We start from the raw sequence: 18,609 nt of genomic DNA, 5'->3' as shown, positions 1-18,609 counted from the left end.
CCAGTTGATCCCCCGTGGAGACAGTAAAGATTAAGAGGATCATACACTGTGTCCAGCGCTGTGCTGGGAGAAGTCTGGACCCAGAGCCAAGGTGGCGAGAAAGCTCCAGAAGGAGGAAACGCTCCTAACTTACAAGGGAAGGGAAGTAGAGGAGAGTCAGGCACAGACAGATAGACGGAGGTAAAGATGGATGCATAGGCTGGGCCCAACAACTGCTAGCAGACAGGCTACCCCTGGGACCATCCTTATCCAATGAACTCTACAGTGGCTGCCTCTGCTGTGCCCGTGGCTGTGACGGCCTCCAAGAAGGAGTCTCCAGGTAGATGGGGCCTCGGAGAGGATCCAACAGGTAGGACTTTTCTGGAGGTGAGGTCTGGGCCCTTGGGGAAGAGAGTACAAGCAATAGGTTCAAGGAGCCATGAGCGAGCTTGAGACACGTAGCCTCAGCCCCAGGGCCGCGAGCAAGCATGAGGGTCTGCTGGCAACCCCAATGTCCTAGAAACTCAGAGGCCAGCAGAGCAGGACCCAACAACGGAGCTGCTGAGGAAGGAAATGGGTGCTCTTGAGACGCAGAGAGATCCTTGGGACATATGAGAGGCTGCAGCTGCCCACGGGGGAGGAACGGGGCCGGGAAGGTGGAGGAAGCATGGGTGTCTGACTGGAAATAGGCCATGGAGGGAGGAGCGAGGGGAAGGGGTGAGAGCAGAGGTTAGGATGCCACGGAGAGGATGCTGCTGTTTCCGGTTGGAATCACATGGGCGGATCTAGTCTGGGGAACGTGGGAACCTATGGACCCGGGAAAAGGGTGACTAGGGGAGGGAGTGGGCAGCCATCTCAGTGCAGCCCTGCCTTCCCGCTCAGGTGTGGGCCCCTCGCTCCAGTGCCGAGTGTGTGGGGACAGCAGCAGTGGGAAGCACTATGGTATCTATGCCTGCAATGGCTGCAGTGGCTTCTTCAAGAGGAGTGTGAGACGGAGGCTCATCTACAGGTGCCACCAGCTCTGCCCGCCTGCCCCGGTGTGCATAGCGTGGGTGGAGGGTGTGCAGGGAAAGCGGAAGATGAGACCAGGGCAAAACTGTCCCAACTCAAGGCCTAGAGTCAAGGCATGACACTGGCCCCCAGGAGCTCCTGTCCTCTCTGCAGGTGCCAGGTCGGGGCAGGAATGTGCCCAGTGGATAAAGCCCATCGAAACCAGTGCCAGGCCTGCCGGCTGAAGAAGTGCTTACAAGCAGGCATGAACCAAGATGGTGAGTGGTGGGCACAGTGAGGTGGGAAAAGAGACCAAGAGGCATCACTGCCAAGAGGCAGGGACGGGGTGTGTGTGTCCTGAGTCTCTCTGCCTTCCAAGCTGTGCAGAATGAGCGCCAGCCCCGAAGCATGGCTCAGGTCCACCTGGATAGCATGGAAACAGGCAGTGAGCCCCGACCAGAACCGGTGGTGGCTTCCCCTGCCCTGGCAGGGCCCAGTCCCCGGGGCCCCACATCTGTGTCTGCAGCCAGAGCCATGGGCCACCACTTTATGGCCAGCCTCATCACCGCGGAAACTTGTGCTAAGCTGGAACCAGAGGACGGTGAGTGGGAAGGCAGTGGGCACGGATCCTCACACCCGGCTTCCACAGAGCAGGCACTAAGGTCCCAACCTCCTCCTTCGCAGCTGAAGAGAATATTGATGTCACCAGCAATGACCCCGAGTTCCCCGCATCCCCCTGCAGTCTGGATGGCATCCATGAGACATCGGCTCGCCTGCTCTTCATGGCTGTCAAATGGGCCAAAAACTTGCCTGTGTTTTCCAACCTGCCTTTCCGGGACCAGGTACACAACACAGCCTGCCTGCTGGAGCCGGGTCAGGCAGTCAATGATCAGAGGTCGGCCAGCTATGGGGGAATGTATACCCCTGGGCTGGTGAGGGATAAAGTCTTACACAGGTTACCTCAGGGTACTTGTGTCTCTGAGCTGGGGATGGTTAGGGTAGTGGCAATGGATATATGTAATTCCCCGAGGGAAGGATGCTAGCCAGAGATGCACAGAGCCTGGAATGGGATACAGAGTGGGATCTGTAGCTCTCTGGGTCCATTACCTTTTCTTCTGTGCAAACTGTCTGGCCTGGAGCCATTCTATACGAGACAGGAATCTGCATACCCCAACAACAAAGTGACTGACTGAGTTATTTAGAGCACAGGCTCCCTATGAATTCAGGTGATCTGAGTGTCCCCTAGCCTTTCCACATCTGAAAAAGTACTCTGAGTTTCTAATAGCTGGTGGAGATCTCACAGTGGTCCAGGAGAGAGTGGCGTCGCTGGCCAGAGGTGCTGAGCCCTTAGCAGGGTTAGGTTTGGAGGGAACAGCTTGGAAGAGTCAGCCAGTCTATTGAGCTCTCTCAATGTGACACTCTTGGGCTCCTGGAGGCTGCCCAGCCTCTCTAGGCTTATCCTGAATGGCCCAGCCACAGCTCTGGATAGAATCCATGAAGCATCTGAAAACCTAGGTGGCTGAGCCAGAGCCTGTGTAGGCAGAGGTCTGGAGAAGGCTCTAGGTACCTGCGAGGGGCTTTTCTGTCCTTGGAGAAGGTGGCAGGCCGGGAGCACCGGGAGCTGTACACCTGTGCTGACACTTCAACCCTCTCTCATCACAGGTGATCTTGCTGGAAGAGGCATGGAATGAGCTCTTCCTTCTTGGAGCCATTCAGTGGTCTCTGCCCCTGGACAGCTGCCCACTGCTAGCACCACCCGAGGCCTCTGGCAGCTCTCAGGGCAGGCTGGCCTTGGCCAGTGCAGAGACACGCTTCCTGCAGGAAACCATCTCCCGGTTCCGTGCTCTGGCAGTGGACCCCACAGAGTTTGCCTGCCTGAAGGCCCTGGTCCTCTTCAAACCCGGTACTGAGCCTTGGCCCAAAAGACATGGTTGACCTTCCAAAGACATGGTTGGGAATAAAAAGGGGGGAAGCAGATTTCTGGTCACTTCTCTCTGCTGGGCTCCTCGTAAACCCACCTGGGTGTAGAGGGACAGTCTTCCTTCTGGGGGAGGGGAAGCAGAAAAAGAGATGTGGCCTGACCAAATACTTTTAGGGGTGTGGGGTGAGGCTGGCTTCTGGAAGGGAGCTCACTGGTGCTGCTTCTCTCCCAGAAACACGAGGCCTGAAGGACCCTGAGCATGTAGAGGCTCTGCAGGACCAGTCCCAGGTGATGCTAAGCCAGCATAGCAAGGCTCACCACCCCAGCCAGCCTGTGAGGTGACAGTAATGACCCACCTGCCCACCTACCCTCCAAACTTGCCTGCTTCTTTCTACCTGCTTCTCCCACAGCATCTCTGGGCTTCCCTGCTTAGACAGGATACAGGGCTCAGTCAGCCACAGCTATCCAACATCTCCTGTGGACCAGGCTCCATGCCAGGCCCAGGAGGGCAGCAAGAGACAAAACCTATGGGGATATTCATCATGAACGTGAAAAACAAGAATCATCCTGGTCAGGTGTGGAGAGTGGCTTGTGTCTGAAAGGGTAGCAAATGTCAAGCTTTACATTTTTACTTTTTGGGCAGGGAGGTGGTGGCACATGCCTTCAGTCCTAGCACTCGGGAGGCAGAGGCAGGCAAATCTCACTGAGTTCAAGGCCAGCCTGGTCTACAGAGCAAGTTTCAGGACAGCCAGGGCTACACAAAGAAACCATGTCACCAAAAACAAATAAACAAATGAAAACTTACTCTTTAAAGATAGGATGTCAGTGTATAATCTAGACTGGTCTCAAATTCAATGCTGGGCTTACAGGTGTGCCCTACCCGCCATTGACAGTGACCATGTGTGTCCATAACAGGACAGGATCTAAACAGAAGAGAAAAATCTTATCCGTAAAAGTAGAGAGAGCCTAGCAAAATGTGTTCTTAGATAGGCGTCTGGTATGGAAGGTTCAAAAGATTCCTGCTGATAGGAAGGTGGGAAATCGAGCCAGAGGGTTATCTTGGAACCAGTTGGACTAGAGCTCAGAATGCCTAGTCGGATGAGAGAGGTGAGGGGAACACCTGAAATTCTGCGGGAGGAGGCTTTCCTGCACAGGACTGGACCCCATGCAGACTGGTGGGCAGTGTGTACAAAAGCAGAGTGGAGACATCCCTGTCCAGGAGATTCTATGAGGTCATGGCCTGAGGAGTGGCCACAGGGAGCAGGGAAACAGACTGCAGTGTACAACTCTGAGAACTGGAGAGGGACAGATTTGGCATTTGGCTAGAGGGGGAAAAAACAGGCAAAGAGATGCCTTTGGAAGCAGAGAGTTTTCAAAACTTAAAAGGGAAGTTGAGAGTTTAGAAGGAACTTGCCAAGCTCTGGGGAAAGTGTGGAAGGCACACTGTGGGGATGTGTGGTAAAGCCAGGCATGAAGGAACATGGCTTTGGCCAGCCAACGCAGGCTGTGTAGAGGTGGTAGACATGGACAGAGAGTCTCAGGTCTTACACTGAAGCACCAGATAGTTTATACCACTAAGCCAGGCCTCTGGACTACTCTAGACCACAGTATCTGCCATCTTCCTAAAGAACTGTGGTGACGTGGTCATCTTTAGTCACCTCTCAGGTAGGCAGAATCTGCACTACATGGTTGAGGACTAGACGGAGAACAGTGATGGCGTGACACAGCTTCACATGTGGACATCACAGGCATTCAGAAACCAGAGGTCTTCCTGGGTCAGGTTCCCTCTGGGACCAGCCGTCAGAGGCACCTGGCCTGTTGATTGTGTATCAGATTGCATAGATACTGGGGAAGACTTCCTATGGAGAAACTGGAGTCACCCAGAGTCTGCCAAGCAAGCATGAAGACCTGAGTTTGGATCCCTTGCACCCACGTAAGAGCCCCGCATGGTGGCACACATCTGTCACACCAGCACTGGTCTGCATGGAGACAGGTGGATCCTGAGCTCACTGGCTGGCAGCCTAACGTAATTGACAAGTTCCAGGTTCAGTTCAGAGACCTTGTCTCAAAAAACAGGGAGGAAGGGCCAGGAGTAAGAGTATTTGCTGTGCAAGGATGTGGACAGGGGTTCAAATCCCCAGCACCCATGAGAGACAGCTGAAAATGATGGGTATAGCAGGTTAAATAAATAAAAACTGGTGCTGGCCAGCAGAGCCAGGAAGATCCTGGGAGTGCTCTGTCCAGCCAGCCTAGCTGAGAGAACAAGGCTCAGGTTCAGAGAGAAACCTTGTCTCAAGGGAATAATGCGGAGAGGCGAAGGGTACCTGATGGCTTCCTCTGGCCTCTGTGTGTATATACTCCAGCACAAATATGTGTCCATATATGTGGGAGCATACACACACACACACACACACACACACACACACACACACGCGCGCGCGCGCGCGCGCGTGCACAAGTGCTCTAAAAATAAAGTGGATAGTGACTGAAGAATAGAGGAGGACCTCTGGCTCTCCACACAGACTCCCCAGCTCACTTCTGCGACTTAATACTTACTGTAGGCAGGACTGAGTGTCATGGCAGTGGGCTTCCAGTCTCCAGTTCAATGTATTTTTAGCCTAACCTACAGAGAGATAGATGCCGAAGCACTAATTATACCCAGCCTTGGATGGTTTGGATGGTTTGCTCTGATACACTGCTTTGAGACTAAGCTCCATGTAGTCCAAGCTGGGCCCTCAACTCACTATGCTGCTGGGGATAAGCTGAGATTCCAGCCTCTACTTCCAGAGCACTAGGAGAAAGCCAGGTATATGCAGCCACATGGGGTCCATGTGCTGCTGGGGATAGACCCAGGGTCTGATGCCTGCTGAGCAAGAGCTCTTCTTCCAAAGGAGCTATAGCCTCAGTCTCATTTTATTTTATTTTATTTTATTTTATTTTATTTTATTTTATTTTATTTTAAAAGGTCCAGTTGTGATGCATTACCTACCATTATCTACGGGGTGGGTCCATTCCCAGAGTCTGCAATAATTCTCCAGTAAACTTCCCAGTACTTCTTCCCAGTCCCTAGATCAGTAAGACAGGAGAAGAGAAAGTAGAGGGGGGGTAGAGGGGGAGGGGAGGGGGAACTGCTCACATGCTGCTCACAAGAGAAAGGAAGGTTTTATAGGTGGTCAAAGCCACTCACTAGCTCAGAGAGTGAATGGCTGGCTTCTCATAGCTTTCTGGGTGCCTTGTGTCACCAAAAGCCTTGTGGAGGTCAGCCTTCTTGGTGTGTGGGGGGTGGTGGAGTGGGGAGATGGGCCCCAGCCTTAGGCCTTCTCCCCAGAGTCATCTGGTTCTGATTTTCTTTTTGTTTTTTTGTACTGGGGACACCCGCTTTAGCAAATGGTTCTTACTTGAAACTAGGACAGAGTCTTTGTCTCTAGATATATCTCAGCTAACTAAAATCTCCTTTGACTTCAGGATAGTTTCAGTAGTAGTAACTGTCATCCAAGGTGTTTCATGGACAGAAACTCATATTTGTCTATGTAAAACTGATGTGACATAATTATCGCACCCATGGTCAATGAGCATCCAAACAGGACTGCCACCAACGTCTCACAGGCTGGGAGAGAGCTGTACAAGTATGGAGACTGGCGCTCAGATCCCTGGGCTCCCCCTCCCCGGCACAAAAGCTGGCAGGCATGGTGGGCCAGCAATCGCAGCACCTGGGAGACCGGCACAGGGGCAAGTTAGCTGGGGACTAGCCAGAATTGGTGAGCTTCCGGGTCAGGAAGGGACCCTGCCTTAGTAAATAGGGAATGATTCAGGAAGACACTTGACCTCAACTTCCACCTAAACACATGAGCACCTGCACACACTTAGGGCACACACACACACACACACACACACATCACATACATGTGCAAAGCAACCTGTCACTTTTTAATCTTGATGCATAATAAACGATACTGAGTCCCTGTTTTCATCGTGCTTCTAACCAATGGGAGGGTGGAAGTGAGTCCTCTAGTGCATGGCCTTCCCTGCATTGGAAAGCCCCTGGCCCGCCCTGGGCACCTCTCTCCGCTCCCCTCCCCAACTGCCTTGCTCGGAGGCTGGCCTGACAGCGTCCTTTCTCCTGTTCAGGTTTGGGAAGTTGCTCCTCCTGCTCCCATCTTTGAGGTTCATCACGGCTGAGCGCATTGAACTCCTCTTCTTCCGAAAGACCATCGGGAACACGCCAATGGAGAAGCTCCTGTGCGATATGTTCAAAAACTAGCGGGGGCGCCCAGTGTGCTCAGGCGCCCGGGCAACACGTCATTGACGCTAAATATTTCCCTGGCTTTCTCATCCAGTAATTCCACATGCAGGTATTTGTACGTAGCAGAAATGTCGCCCAGGATATATTATTGGCATATTCATAGCTGTCTTAATCTTAATACCCCTAATTCAATTTGGACAGTAGATTGCATGGATGTATTGTTATAGTCATAGGAGAAACCACTGTGGCAAAAATAAAACATAAAAACGAGCAGTCGGCCCATGAGACATGGAGACATTTCACGGCTGGAAGTTGAGCAAAAGCCAGGCATGTTTATCCTGTGTTCAAGACCAGAGGCAGGGAGGGAAAGGGAGGGAGGTGGGAAGGAAAAGAAAAGGAAATGAAACAAAAAAAGAATAGACTGATAGAGAGAAAGCCAGAAGTCACCTCTGGGTGGGGGTGGGGAGTCAGAAGAGGGGAAATCGCCTCCTGCACTCGGAATGCCCTTTAACTGAAGCCAGATGATAAGTTGCTAGTCATTAAAACTCATTGAGCACTTAAAATCCACACACTTTGCTGTATTCTGTTTGACCTTAGTTAAAATAAAACCAGAAAACTGTGTCCAGGCTCTCTGTTTGAGGACCTGGAAGACATGAACACAAGATCTTTTGAGTTTTATCTGGGTTCATTCCAAGTCAGAGTCCAGGTGCCATGAATTCAGGCTCTGGGCAGTTTCCCACGGGATCTTCCTTCTTCCTGTAAGGCACCCTCTTGGAGCAAGAGGGAACAACAGCCTCTGTGTGTGTGTGTGTGTGTGTGTGTGTGTGTGTGTGTGTGTGTGTGTGTGTGAAGAGCTCTTCATTATCATCCTTTTTTTTTTAAGATTTATTTATTTACTTCATGTATGTTTGAGTACACTGTCACTATCTTCAGACACACCAGAAGAGGGCATTGGACCCCATTACAGATGGTTGTGAGCCACCATGTGGTTGCTGGGAATTGAACTCAGAACTTCTGGAAGAGCAGTCAGTGCTCTTAACCACTGAGCCATCTCTACAGCTTCATTATCATCCTAATTCCCCATGGAAACACCTGGCTCAACAAACCCTCGTTTACAAAGAGAAACCCAGGCAAGTCCGTGAGACCTGGGGCATCATTATAAATCGTTATACTGGCTGGCTGTGGTCCAGCAAAGAGCACTTGCTTTTGATATGTCCGAAGCCCTGGTTTGGGTTCCCAGCAGCACTCAGAGACACAGGGTTTACATGTCAGGCAGTGTGTACAGCAGCAGTGAGCTGGGCACTCAGGTTGTGTTGTCTAATCCCCACATAACTGCACAGAGGGTCAGTTGTCACACTCTCTGAATACACTAAGACTTTGTGGACTCCCACAGTGTTGAACGGACACTGGCTGCTCAACTATGACGCTGCTTCCTCCCTCCTCCTCCTCCCTCCTCCTCCTCCCTCCTCCCCCTCCCTCCTCCCCTCCACTCCGGGATCAGCTAGAGCATTCTGTTATGTTTCCTGTCTTCAGAGAAGAAACGTATGGTTCTGGAAGAAAAATACTGTGTGAGAAAGACACAAGAAGTCTTGGGGTTCCCTGGCTTTTGACTTTCATTTGACTACCCATAGCTGCAAAGACAGACTCTCTCTCGGCACAGGAAATGGTGGAAAGGTGGGCCAGGCTAAGAGATGAAAGAGTTTGACCAGTACTGCTCGGTGAAAGACCTTCACACCAGAGCAGGTCAAATACTGGAGATTCTGTCTTCTAAATGCGTCAGCCTGTGGCTAGCAGGATGGCTCAGTGGGAAAAATGACAATAGTCACCAAGCCTGGTATCGGTTTGAGCTTTGGGACCCACATGGTGGTAGGAGAAAACAGTCTTCTACAGGTTGTCCTCTGACTTCCACATGTACATACTGTGACATGTGTGTACCCAGCCACATAAATAAGTAAATAAATAAATAATGAAAAGCATCAGCCTGGGCTGTTATTGGGTTGTCTCATGACTGCATTGCTGTTACGTGCCATAATTTCACATCAGGAGTTTATGCCTGTCCGTAACTTACGGCCTGAACAAGGATGCCCAACGAGAAACATGGTTGAAACAGGCCACATCTGCTCAGCTCAGTTAGCTTACAAGCCGGCTTTTGATAACAGTAAGAGTGCAAAGGTGCCCTGCTGACGTTCTCTGGCAAAGAACTCCGGGGTTTTCCAGGAGGAAGTCTTGGAGAACTGAAGGAGATAGTTAAGCCCAGTCATCTCCCTCTGCCTGGTTTCACAACCAGACGCTCCTCCAAGGGTTTTCCCTTGTTGCAGAAACACCAGAAAGGAAAAAAAAAAATACGTGTTTTGGTTTGGATCTTAAATGTCACACGGAGGTGTGAGAAGCTTGGGCACCACCCAGTGCTTGGGCACAGAGGGGAGCTGGTGCAACCTTTAAGAGGCGGTCCTATTGGGAAGGAAGGTGGGCGGCAACTGCAGGCTCTGGCTCCTCCTTCTAGCACTTTGTCCTCAGAACACCTGACCAGCTGCCTCTTCTTCTGCCAAGTGAAAGCAACGGCTACAGTCAACCATGGATGAAACTGTGAGCCAAAACCTTTCTTTTTTTAAAAAAAAAAAGTTATTTTAAATGTGTGTGTGTGTGTGTGTGTGTGTGTGTGTGTGTCGCTCGTTGGTGTAGGCGCCTGTAGAGCTCAGAGGTTTTAGATCCCTTGGAGCTGGAAATACAGACAGTTGTGAGCTGCCCGAAATGGGTGCTAAGAACTGAACTCGTATATTTTATCGCACTAATACATGGCAGATGGTGAAGGCTTTCTTTTGGGTCTTTTCTAAGAGACTTGTTTGGTTTGGTTTGGTTTGGTTTCTGCCCTCAGTGCCAGAAGCATGCTCAGCTGTGAAGCACCATGAACTTGCCTTTGGCTTACCCAGACTTTTTCTTGGGAAACTTCCGTTTTCAGGTTCTTACGAAGATGTTTCTTCTCTACTCCCCAGCCAGGTATTTTAAGCAGGAGGGGCCGGGAATGACTTCAAGATGACCAGAAAGATCAAAATTAGTAACTAAAACCAGAGAGTGAAAGCCAGGCCTGCTACGGCTACCCTACCTCGGTGGGTGGGCGTCCTTGGACTTTGTCACTAGACTATGTGCTCGGTTTGGGCTGGGGACCTTTGTTGTGCCTGCTCTGCTCCAAGCAGAAGCAGAAGCAAGAGGGTGCTGGGTGTGGGTGGTCTGAGTTTGCTTGAGAAGTAGCCACCTGGAGCCTGAAGCCACGTACTCTTTGTCATAGATGCCCACAAGATTGGATAGCTAAGTACGACTACGCCAAATAAACTTTCACGGTTGTCCCTGACTCAAAGAGAGACCATACTGCCAGCCAACCTAGGGAAAGAATAATTAAAAGAAAAACAACTCACATGTGATCTGCCTGTAGGGTCAGCTCACACCTTTCTGCTCTTAGGGATTTGGAAACAGAAAGGGTTTTTGTGGACTCCGTCATCTCTGGGCAAGTTTTAAAACTATCATTTCTCAGTTTTATTTGGCCAGTTACTGACAATGTAAGAAACAACACTCACTCTTCTTATTCTCGAAGCAGGAAAAGGCCGTCTCAGAATCTTAAAGATCAAAGGTAAATTCACTCTCTTTTTTCCATTTCACCTCAGACCTGGCTTGCTCCCAGTCAGGATGTAAGCACCTAGCCAAAGGACCCAAGACAGGAAATTCTTCTCCTGGGAAGCTGACATCTTTTGAGTGATGATTGTAACCCTGGCAGCTAGTGAGAACTGGAGACAGTAGACCCAGTTAAAGGGGACAGAGGACAAGTCCCAGAGCCACTGTCCTTAACTCGGAGAATGGAATTAGTATTAGTTAGCAGAGGATACCTGGGGAGGATAATAGATGTCTTGATACTCAGGGAAGGCAAATGACTTTCCCTGATGTCACACAGTAGGGCAGCAGAAACGACAACACAGGACTGAATTCTTCCCATTGCTAAGTGTTACTCTGCCATTCAGGGAAAATATAATTCATCTCACTGAAGTCAGATCTCCTGCAGTCGTGAGATGGCCATTTAACGAGAGAAGTGCTAACTTTGCATTAATTACGCACTTACTGTCGGCATAGTTAGCATCGGTACCTGTCAATTTGACCCAACCCTTAGTCACTTGGGAAGAAGGAACCACTACTGAATTGCCTCCGTTAGATTCAACTGTGCGCATGTCTGTGTGGGCATTTTCTTGATTGCTAATTGCTGTAGGAGGGCCAGTGCATTGTGGGTGGTGCAATTCTGCCTGGGCCTGGGCAGAATAAGGAACTGAGCAAGCTAGTAAGAGATGTCCTCTGTGGTGTCCACTTCAAGGTCCTGCCTTGCGTTCCTGCCTCAGCTTTCCTTAGGGATAGTCTGCAAACTGTGAGCGGAAACAAACCCTTTCCTTCCTGGTGTTGCTTTGGTTACAGCAAGAGAGACCAAACTAGAACAATTGTCTTCACTGTACCACCTCTATCTACCTTGCCTTCTTCCTGCCTTTTTGTGGTCCCCAGTAATCATCCATGTAAAAAACTTACAGGGTGACCTGAATTTCATGACTGCCTGCAACTCCAGCTCCAGGGAATCTGACACCCTCTCTGACTTCCAAAGATGCCCACATACACGTGGCACACCATTCATTCATTCATTCTCTCTCTCTCTCTCTCTCTCTCTCTCTCTCTCTCTCTCTCTGTCTCCCTCTCCCTTCCCCTCTCCCTCTCCCTCTCTCTCTCTCTCTCTCTCACACACACACACACACACACACACAGACACACACACACACAAATAAGAATGAAAAACTTTTAAAGAGTTCCTTTCGGTTCACATCATCTCTGGTATCCATTTACTTAATGACAGCCATTCTAACTGGGACAAGATAATGTCTCAATAAAGTTTCGATTTACGCTTTCCTCAAGACTAAGGATATTGAGCATTTGTCATGTATTTATTTGCCATTTGCATTTTGCTTTGAGAAGTGTCTGTTTAGATCATTTGCTGATTTTAAAACTGGGTTAGGTGACCTTTAAAACTTACATTTTTCAAAATATATTCTAGCTATGAATCATCTGTCAGACGAGTGGCTAGCAAATATTTTCTCTCATTCTGTATGGAGTTTTTTGTTGAGGGTTTCTGTTTTGTTGGCTTTTTATCGGCTGTTGGCAACCGACATGGAAGTCTTGTACCTGCTACTTCCCCAGCCTGGTGGTGGCCACCGCTCTTGTCAGGTGCCTTTGAAGTTCATTGCTGTCAGTCAGGTTTAGCTTTAATTTCCGGTGCTTTGGAGTCCTCTCCAGAAATTGCCTGTGCCAATGTGTTGAAGTGCTTCTTCGATGTTTTCTCCCAGAAGTTTCAAATTTTCAGATTTCAGACTTCGGCTTTGGATACATTTTCATTGACTGTGGTACAGGGTGAGGAGCCTGGGTCAAGTTTCAGTTTTTGGCTTGAAGATGTCCAGTGTCCCCAGCGCCATTTTTTTTTTCCTTTGAACCAGTTGACTGAATTTGTGTGCCCAGGCCTGTCTGAGATAGGATTCTGTCCTGTTGGTCCAGGTGTCTGTATGTCCATGCTGTGCTGTTTTATTGACTGTGGCTCTGTAAAATGTCTTGAAATCGGGTATTATGAGGCCTCCAACATTGTGCTTGTTTTTACTCAAGATTGCTTTGGCTTTTTGGAATCGTCTCTTCCATATGAATTTTGGGATCTGTTCTGACACTCTCATGGCAATGACGTTGACTCTATAGGTTACTTTGTATGCTATGTAATTTAATAATGTTAATTATGTAAATCTCTCATTCTAAGGGAGTCCTTTTAAATGTTTTCTTCCATTTCTTTCATCAGCTTTGCATAAACATCTTCACTTCCTTAGCTTTGTTTGTGTGGCTATTGTGAATAAGAGTGATTTCATGATTTCTTTCTCGGCAAATTTATTATTGACATATGGAAAAGATAGTGTTGGGTATTTTTTTAATATATATCCTGATAGTTTAATGTATATATTCATTTCTAATCATCTTTTGGGAGACTTTGTGGTTTTCAATGTATAAAAACGTTCATCCGCAAATGGATATTTTACATCTTTCCCAATTGTATACCTTTTTTTTCTTTCTTTTACTTGCCTAACAGCTATGGTCAAAATGTCTAGTACCGTGCTGAATAAAATCTGTGAAAGTGGACAGATGGACAGACAGCCTTGTCTTGTTCCTTAGAGAGAGCACTCCATTTCTCCTCAATTCAGTATGATGTTGGCTGTGGATTTATTCTTCAAAGCCATTGTCATGTTGAGGTCTGATCCTCTATACCTTATTTCTTTAGGCCCCCTTCCCCCACCCCCTGCCACCAGTCAGGGGTTCTCTGTGTAGCCCTGGCTGTCCTAGAACTTACTTTGTAGACCAGCCTGGCCTTGCACTCAGAGATCCTGCTTCTGCTTCCTGAGTGCTTGGGTGAAAGGCATGTACCACCACTGACCAGTAAGATCAGTTTTGTTTTTTAATCATAAAGAAATTAAAAATTTTTCAAATATTTTTTTTCCTGCATCGACTTGATTCTCCACTCTGTTTGCATACCTTATTCATTTGCATATATGGAATCAGTTTGCATCCCTGGAATGAAATTAACTTGATAATCTGTATGATCTTTGTTTGAGACAGGGCTTCATTATGGAGCCCAGGTTGGTCTGGTCCTCACTATGTAGCCAAGGCCTATGTCAAACCTTGATCTTCCTGCTTCAGCCTACAGGGCTGGGGTCCGAGACGCACTACCCTGCTTGCCTTTTAGTTGTAGGATTGTTCTGTTGTCTAATTTCATTCTCTCTTCTTTTGTTGAGGGTTTTTCCATCTGTGTCCACCAGGAACCTATTGACCTGATGGAGCTGGTTTGAAAGGAGTCCCTCTCTTCCAAAACTGTGGAATAGCCAGAGAGAACTCTAAACTTGATGAAACTTAGCAGCAAAGCCATTCAGTTCTGTAATTTTCTTTCTTGGAAAAGGGTTTCAATGTTGATTCAAGCTCATCATCAGTTATAAGTCTGTCAAGTTCAGAACCTCTTGGTTCAGTTTTGATAGGTCATATGTGTCCAGATATTTGTTCATTTCTTATAGATTTTCCATTTCTACAGCATATAAACTCTTCAAAACAATCCCTGGTAATTCTTTGTAGGTCGGTGGTATTACTTGCCATTGCAATGTCTCTAGTCTTCTCTTTTTCCCTCTTGATTAGTTAAGCTAAAAGTTTGTCAATTCTGTTTTGTTTATCTTTCTAACACAACGACTCCTTGACTTATTCATCTTTGATAATATCTTTTCAGTCTATATTTTATTTCCACTTGGGTTTTTTTTTCTTCTTCTGAGACAGGTTTTCTCTATGTGGCCCTGGCTGTCCTGGAACTTGATTTGTAGAGCTAGTTGGCCCTGAACTCACGCAGATCTGCCTGCCTCTGCCTCCTGAGTGCTGGGACTAAAGGCATGTGCTACTGTGCTTGGCTCCATTCTGACCTTTACTACCTTTCTCCTATTAATTTTGGGTTAGTCTTAGCTTCTGTGAGTCTCTGCAATGCATCATTACTAGGTTGTTCAAAAACCTTTCCTCTGTTCTTTTTAAAGATGCGAATTTACCCTTAGACACTTTTCACTTCTACAGCTGTGTGTGCTGCCACACCACAGGCTCTGGCGTGCTGTATTCCCACTTCTGTCCATGTGTTTCCAGAAATTTAAACTTTTTTTCTAACTTCCTCAGTGACATACTGTTTTGTCTCCATGAACTTGCATAGTTTCTGAAGTTTCTCTCATTGAATGGTAGTGCCATTCTATTGTGATCAAAAAAACAGATACTTCAATTTTTGTGATTTGTTAGGATTTGTTCTATTGCCTTTAACATTTGGAATATCCAAAAGAATATTTTATGCACTGAGAATGTACATTCTGCAGCTTCTATATGGAACGTTCTACACATGTCTGTGAGGTCCATCTCATGTACAGAATAGTTTGACTCAGACGTTGCTTGTTTTTTCTTGTCTAGATGGCCTGTCTGTTGATGAAAGTAGAGTATTATTGAACTTCCTCTCTACCTCTCCAGTGTTTATTTTCTAAACTTAGCCCTAGCGTTATGTGCATGTATTCACAATCATATACTCTAACATCTTTATTTTATATTACATTTTATTTGTGCGTGTGTGCCACAGTGAGTGCGTGGAGGTCAGAGGACAGCCTACATGAGTTGGTTCTCTCCTTCACTATGAAGATCCTGTCTAGATCCTGGGGATTGAACTCAAGTCATCAGGGTTGGCAGCAAATGACTACTGTCAGCCCCTCTGATGACCCTGTGTCTCTGTGTGTGATATGAGTGTATACATTGTATGTGTGTGTATGTGCTGGTGGCGTGCACTTGTAAACATTTGATGACCAGAGGAGGCCATCAGGTGTCTTCTGTTATTTTCTGCACTGTTCTTTGAATCTCTTGAGCCTACAGCTTTTATTTTTTGGCTAGGCTGGCAGCCAGCAAGTCCCAGCCATTTTTCTTTCTCTACTTGGACGAACTGATCCTTTAGTCCATATTTAGCGACCTCCTTTGTCTCTTTTGACATCTTCCTCCCTTAGTCTAGTTTCTCAGATAAAAGTACAACAACTACTGCTTACTTTAGGATCCCTTTTGCTTGAAATATTATTTTCCAGCCTTTCATTTCCAGGATATTTCCAGTGACTTTACTGATGAATTAAGTTTCTTATACACAGTATATTTTTTATTCTTATTTTGAGACAAGATCTTGCATGGTCTGGTATCCACTATGTAGCCAAGGCTAGCCTTAAAGTCGTGGTGATCCTTTTGCTGCAGACAGATGAGTGCTGCGATTAAAGGTGTGTACCATAACATCTGGCTTTTAAAAAAATCCATCTGGTCAGTCTATAGCTTTTGATTGAATAATTTGGTCCATTTATATTCAAGATTATTATAGAAATGTAGGCACTTATGCCTGTCTTGATTTTTCTAGTTATTCAGAGCATTACTTTTCCTCGTCCTATCCATCTTTGCAGTTTGTTTGCTGTATTTGATAGTCTGATTCTATTTTTGTGTTTATTCTTCCAGTGGAACTCACACTTTCACATGCTGTTGTGGTGGCAGTTCCCTTCCTTTCTAGATGCAGTACCTGCTTAAGTCTTGCAGTCATGAATTTCCCCAGCTCCTCAACTCCGAAGATCTTTACTTCTGAAGGATAGCCTTGCTAGGTATAATAATCTTGATTGGAAGTAATTTTCTTTCAGAACATGAAGAGTGGCATTTCATTTCCTGGTATCCTATAGGGTTTGTTCTGGAAAATCTACTGTAAGCGTAGTAAGGTTTCACGTAGATGTCTTGTGCATTTTTTCTTTGGTGATGGTCTTTTCTGGTTGTCTGTAAACTCCTTGCATATGGATGTCCATGTCTTGTCCATGATTAGGAAAGCTGTCCACTATTATTGCCCTTGAGAGTTTTTCCATACTGCAAATCTTTGTCTCTTTGCCTTTGGGTAATTCATGAACATGTGATGATTTAATAGTATGCCACAAATTTGTGTGCTCTCCTCATTTTTTCCCCTAAAGTGAGTTAAGAATACTTGTCTTCAAACATAAACATTTTTCTTCCACCCAATCTAGTCTATTGTTGCTCTCAACCAAAAATTTTAGTTGATATATTATGGATCCCTTATTCCTAAGATATATATTTTATTTTTTTCTTTTCCGAATATCTCATTCATATCCTACCTTGTCATCTGTGATTATCTAAATGTTTGTATTCTTTTCAATTTTACTGAGCTTTAAAACATAATTCCATCTATTCCTGTTTCTTTGGGATTTATTACTAGAGCTACGATCCTCATTTATTGACTTGCATGTTTGTATATATATATGGGTGTACATGTCAGTGTGCTTGTGGAGATCAGAGGACAACTTGTGGGAGTCAGTTCTTTCTTTCCACCTTATGCGTCCTAGAAGAGCTAGTCCATTAGCCTTGGCTGCAAGTGTCTTTACCCACAAAGCAACTAGGCGCAGCCCTTTCTTTGGTAAACCAGGCAGTCTGTCTGCTTTGACCACTTTGAGGGAAGTCACTGCAGTTGCTAGGACAACTGTAACCACACCACTATGGAATTCATCACTCTTGAGTCAGGAAGCCTGGCTCTAGGCAACATTCCCCAACTGTAGAAGATGCCACTCTAGGCAAAACATGCCTTTGCGAGCTTTACATTATCCAGCTTACCTTGCAGCTAGTCTCACTCAGGAATGGAGGAGGTGGCTGGGAGTCGCCGGGAGCTGAGGGCTCTGATTCTCTCAGAAAGCTCAGCGCAGAGATGGGAAGACATGACTAAGAACTCCAGTGACCCAGCAAAAACATTAGTGCAGTGAGGCTTGTGACTGGTAGAGCCAGAATCATATGCATAGCTGTGCCTGGTAAAACTAAAATCTGTGCATAAGCATGCCACAATCTTCTTCTTGCTGTTAAAGCAGGCTATTCTCCACTCCTTGGGCTAACCTGGGAAGTTCCTTCTACCTATTAGGAATTGCACTATTAGCACCTAATAAAAGTATCTTGTGAATGGTCTTTTGCCTACATGTGGTGTGAAAAATTATAGCTGGGTGGTACAGTGAGAAGGCAGGTGAAGAGTTCTAGAGTTCCGAAGGCTGCAATACCCTCAGAAAACCCAGAGCTATGATCTCAATAGTTGCCTAAGAATTCCAGAGACTAAGAACCTAACTATAAAATACGGTGGAGGTCCTGAAAGTGGAGAAGCTGTGGCTTGGATGAAGACGCTTAACATGAGAGCTGAGTCTACAAGGACGTCACATCCTACTGGCTAGAAGACTCTGGAGAGAGCTGAGAAGGGTTCAAGAGTCAAGGGTTCCAACACCACTAGAGAGCTACGTTACAATTCCAGCCGCTAGGTGTTGCTTCTCATCAGCCCAGGGTAGTAAGCTTCTGCCTTGAGCAGCCAAAGCTTTGACGGTTTAGAACCATAAGCGCCTAGTAGTTCTCAAGGCTTAGAGAGCTAAGTGTCTGGATCTAGAAGCCTAGCTTGTGAACCTCTAGAACTCAGGCCAACCACCACTAAGGGGGACTGTCTGCCTAGCCATGTTCAGACAGAGCAATATGCTCCCTCCCCAATCCTGGAAAACAGTCATGAGTGACGCTGTAGGCAACACCCTCTACTCCCAGCCCCATTGTACCATGTACTCAGCAGTGCATTTGACTCAGAGGTACTTCTTGGGCAAAGTTTGGATTACAAGGCAGCCAGTGAATGAGCTAGCACAATACATCTATGGGTTCTCAGAGAGAGGAACATGTAGGGTTTTCTGACCCCTGGAGCCATCCAGATTAAAACAGAAGTCCTCTTCTTAGGTAGCTCCTAGCTACAGCATTGAGGGCTCACAGGAAGATGATGTAAGAATTGTTTTCAAAGCAAGGCTATTGTGCAGACTTTAGGTTAGCT

General features: G+C 47.0%; 1 protein-coding gene across 1 annotated transcript; it reads left to right on the top strand.

The window, feature by feature from the left end:
- The first annotated feature begins 74 nt into the window (after positions 1-74).
- Nr2e3 (nuclear receptor subfamily 2 group E member 3) lies at positions 75-7,754 on the top strand. The gene is made up of 8 exons (XM_028774601.1): positions 75-349; positions 862-988; positions 1,144-1,247; positions 1,349-1,570; positions 1,654-1,811; positions 2,632-2,872; positions 3,123-3,228; positions 7,019-7,754. Exons 1-8 carry the CDS (start codon positions 253-255, stop codon positions 7,149-7,151), a joined length of 1,188 nt encoding a protein of 395 aa, XP_028630434.1. The 5' UTR covers positions 75-252; the 3' UTR covers positions 7,152-7,754.
- Positions 7,755-18,609: the final 10,855 nt, after the last annotated feature.

The sequence above is a fragment of the Grammomys surdaster genome, unplaced genomic scaffold, assembly GCF_004785775.1.
Source record: "Grammomys surdaster isolate TR1022 unplaced genomic scaffold, NIH_TR_1.0 241, whole genome shotgun sequence".
Lineage (NCBI taxonomy): Eukaryota > Metazoa > Chordata > Mammalia > Rodentia > Muridae > Grammomys > Grammomys surdaster.
Note: the sequence above shows the minus strand (reverse complement) of the source record. Positions and strands in the feature narration are given on the sequence as shown.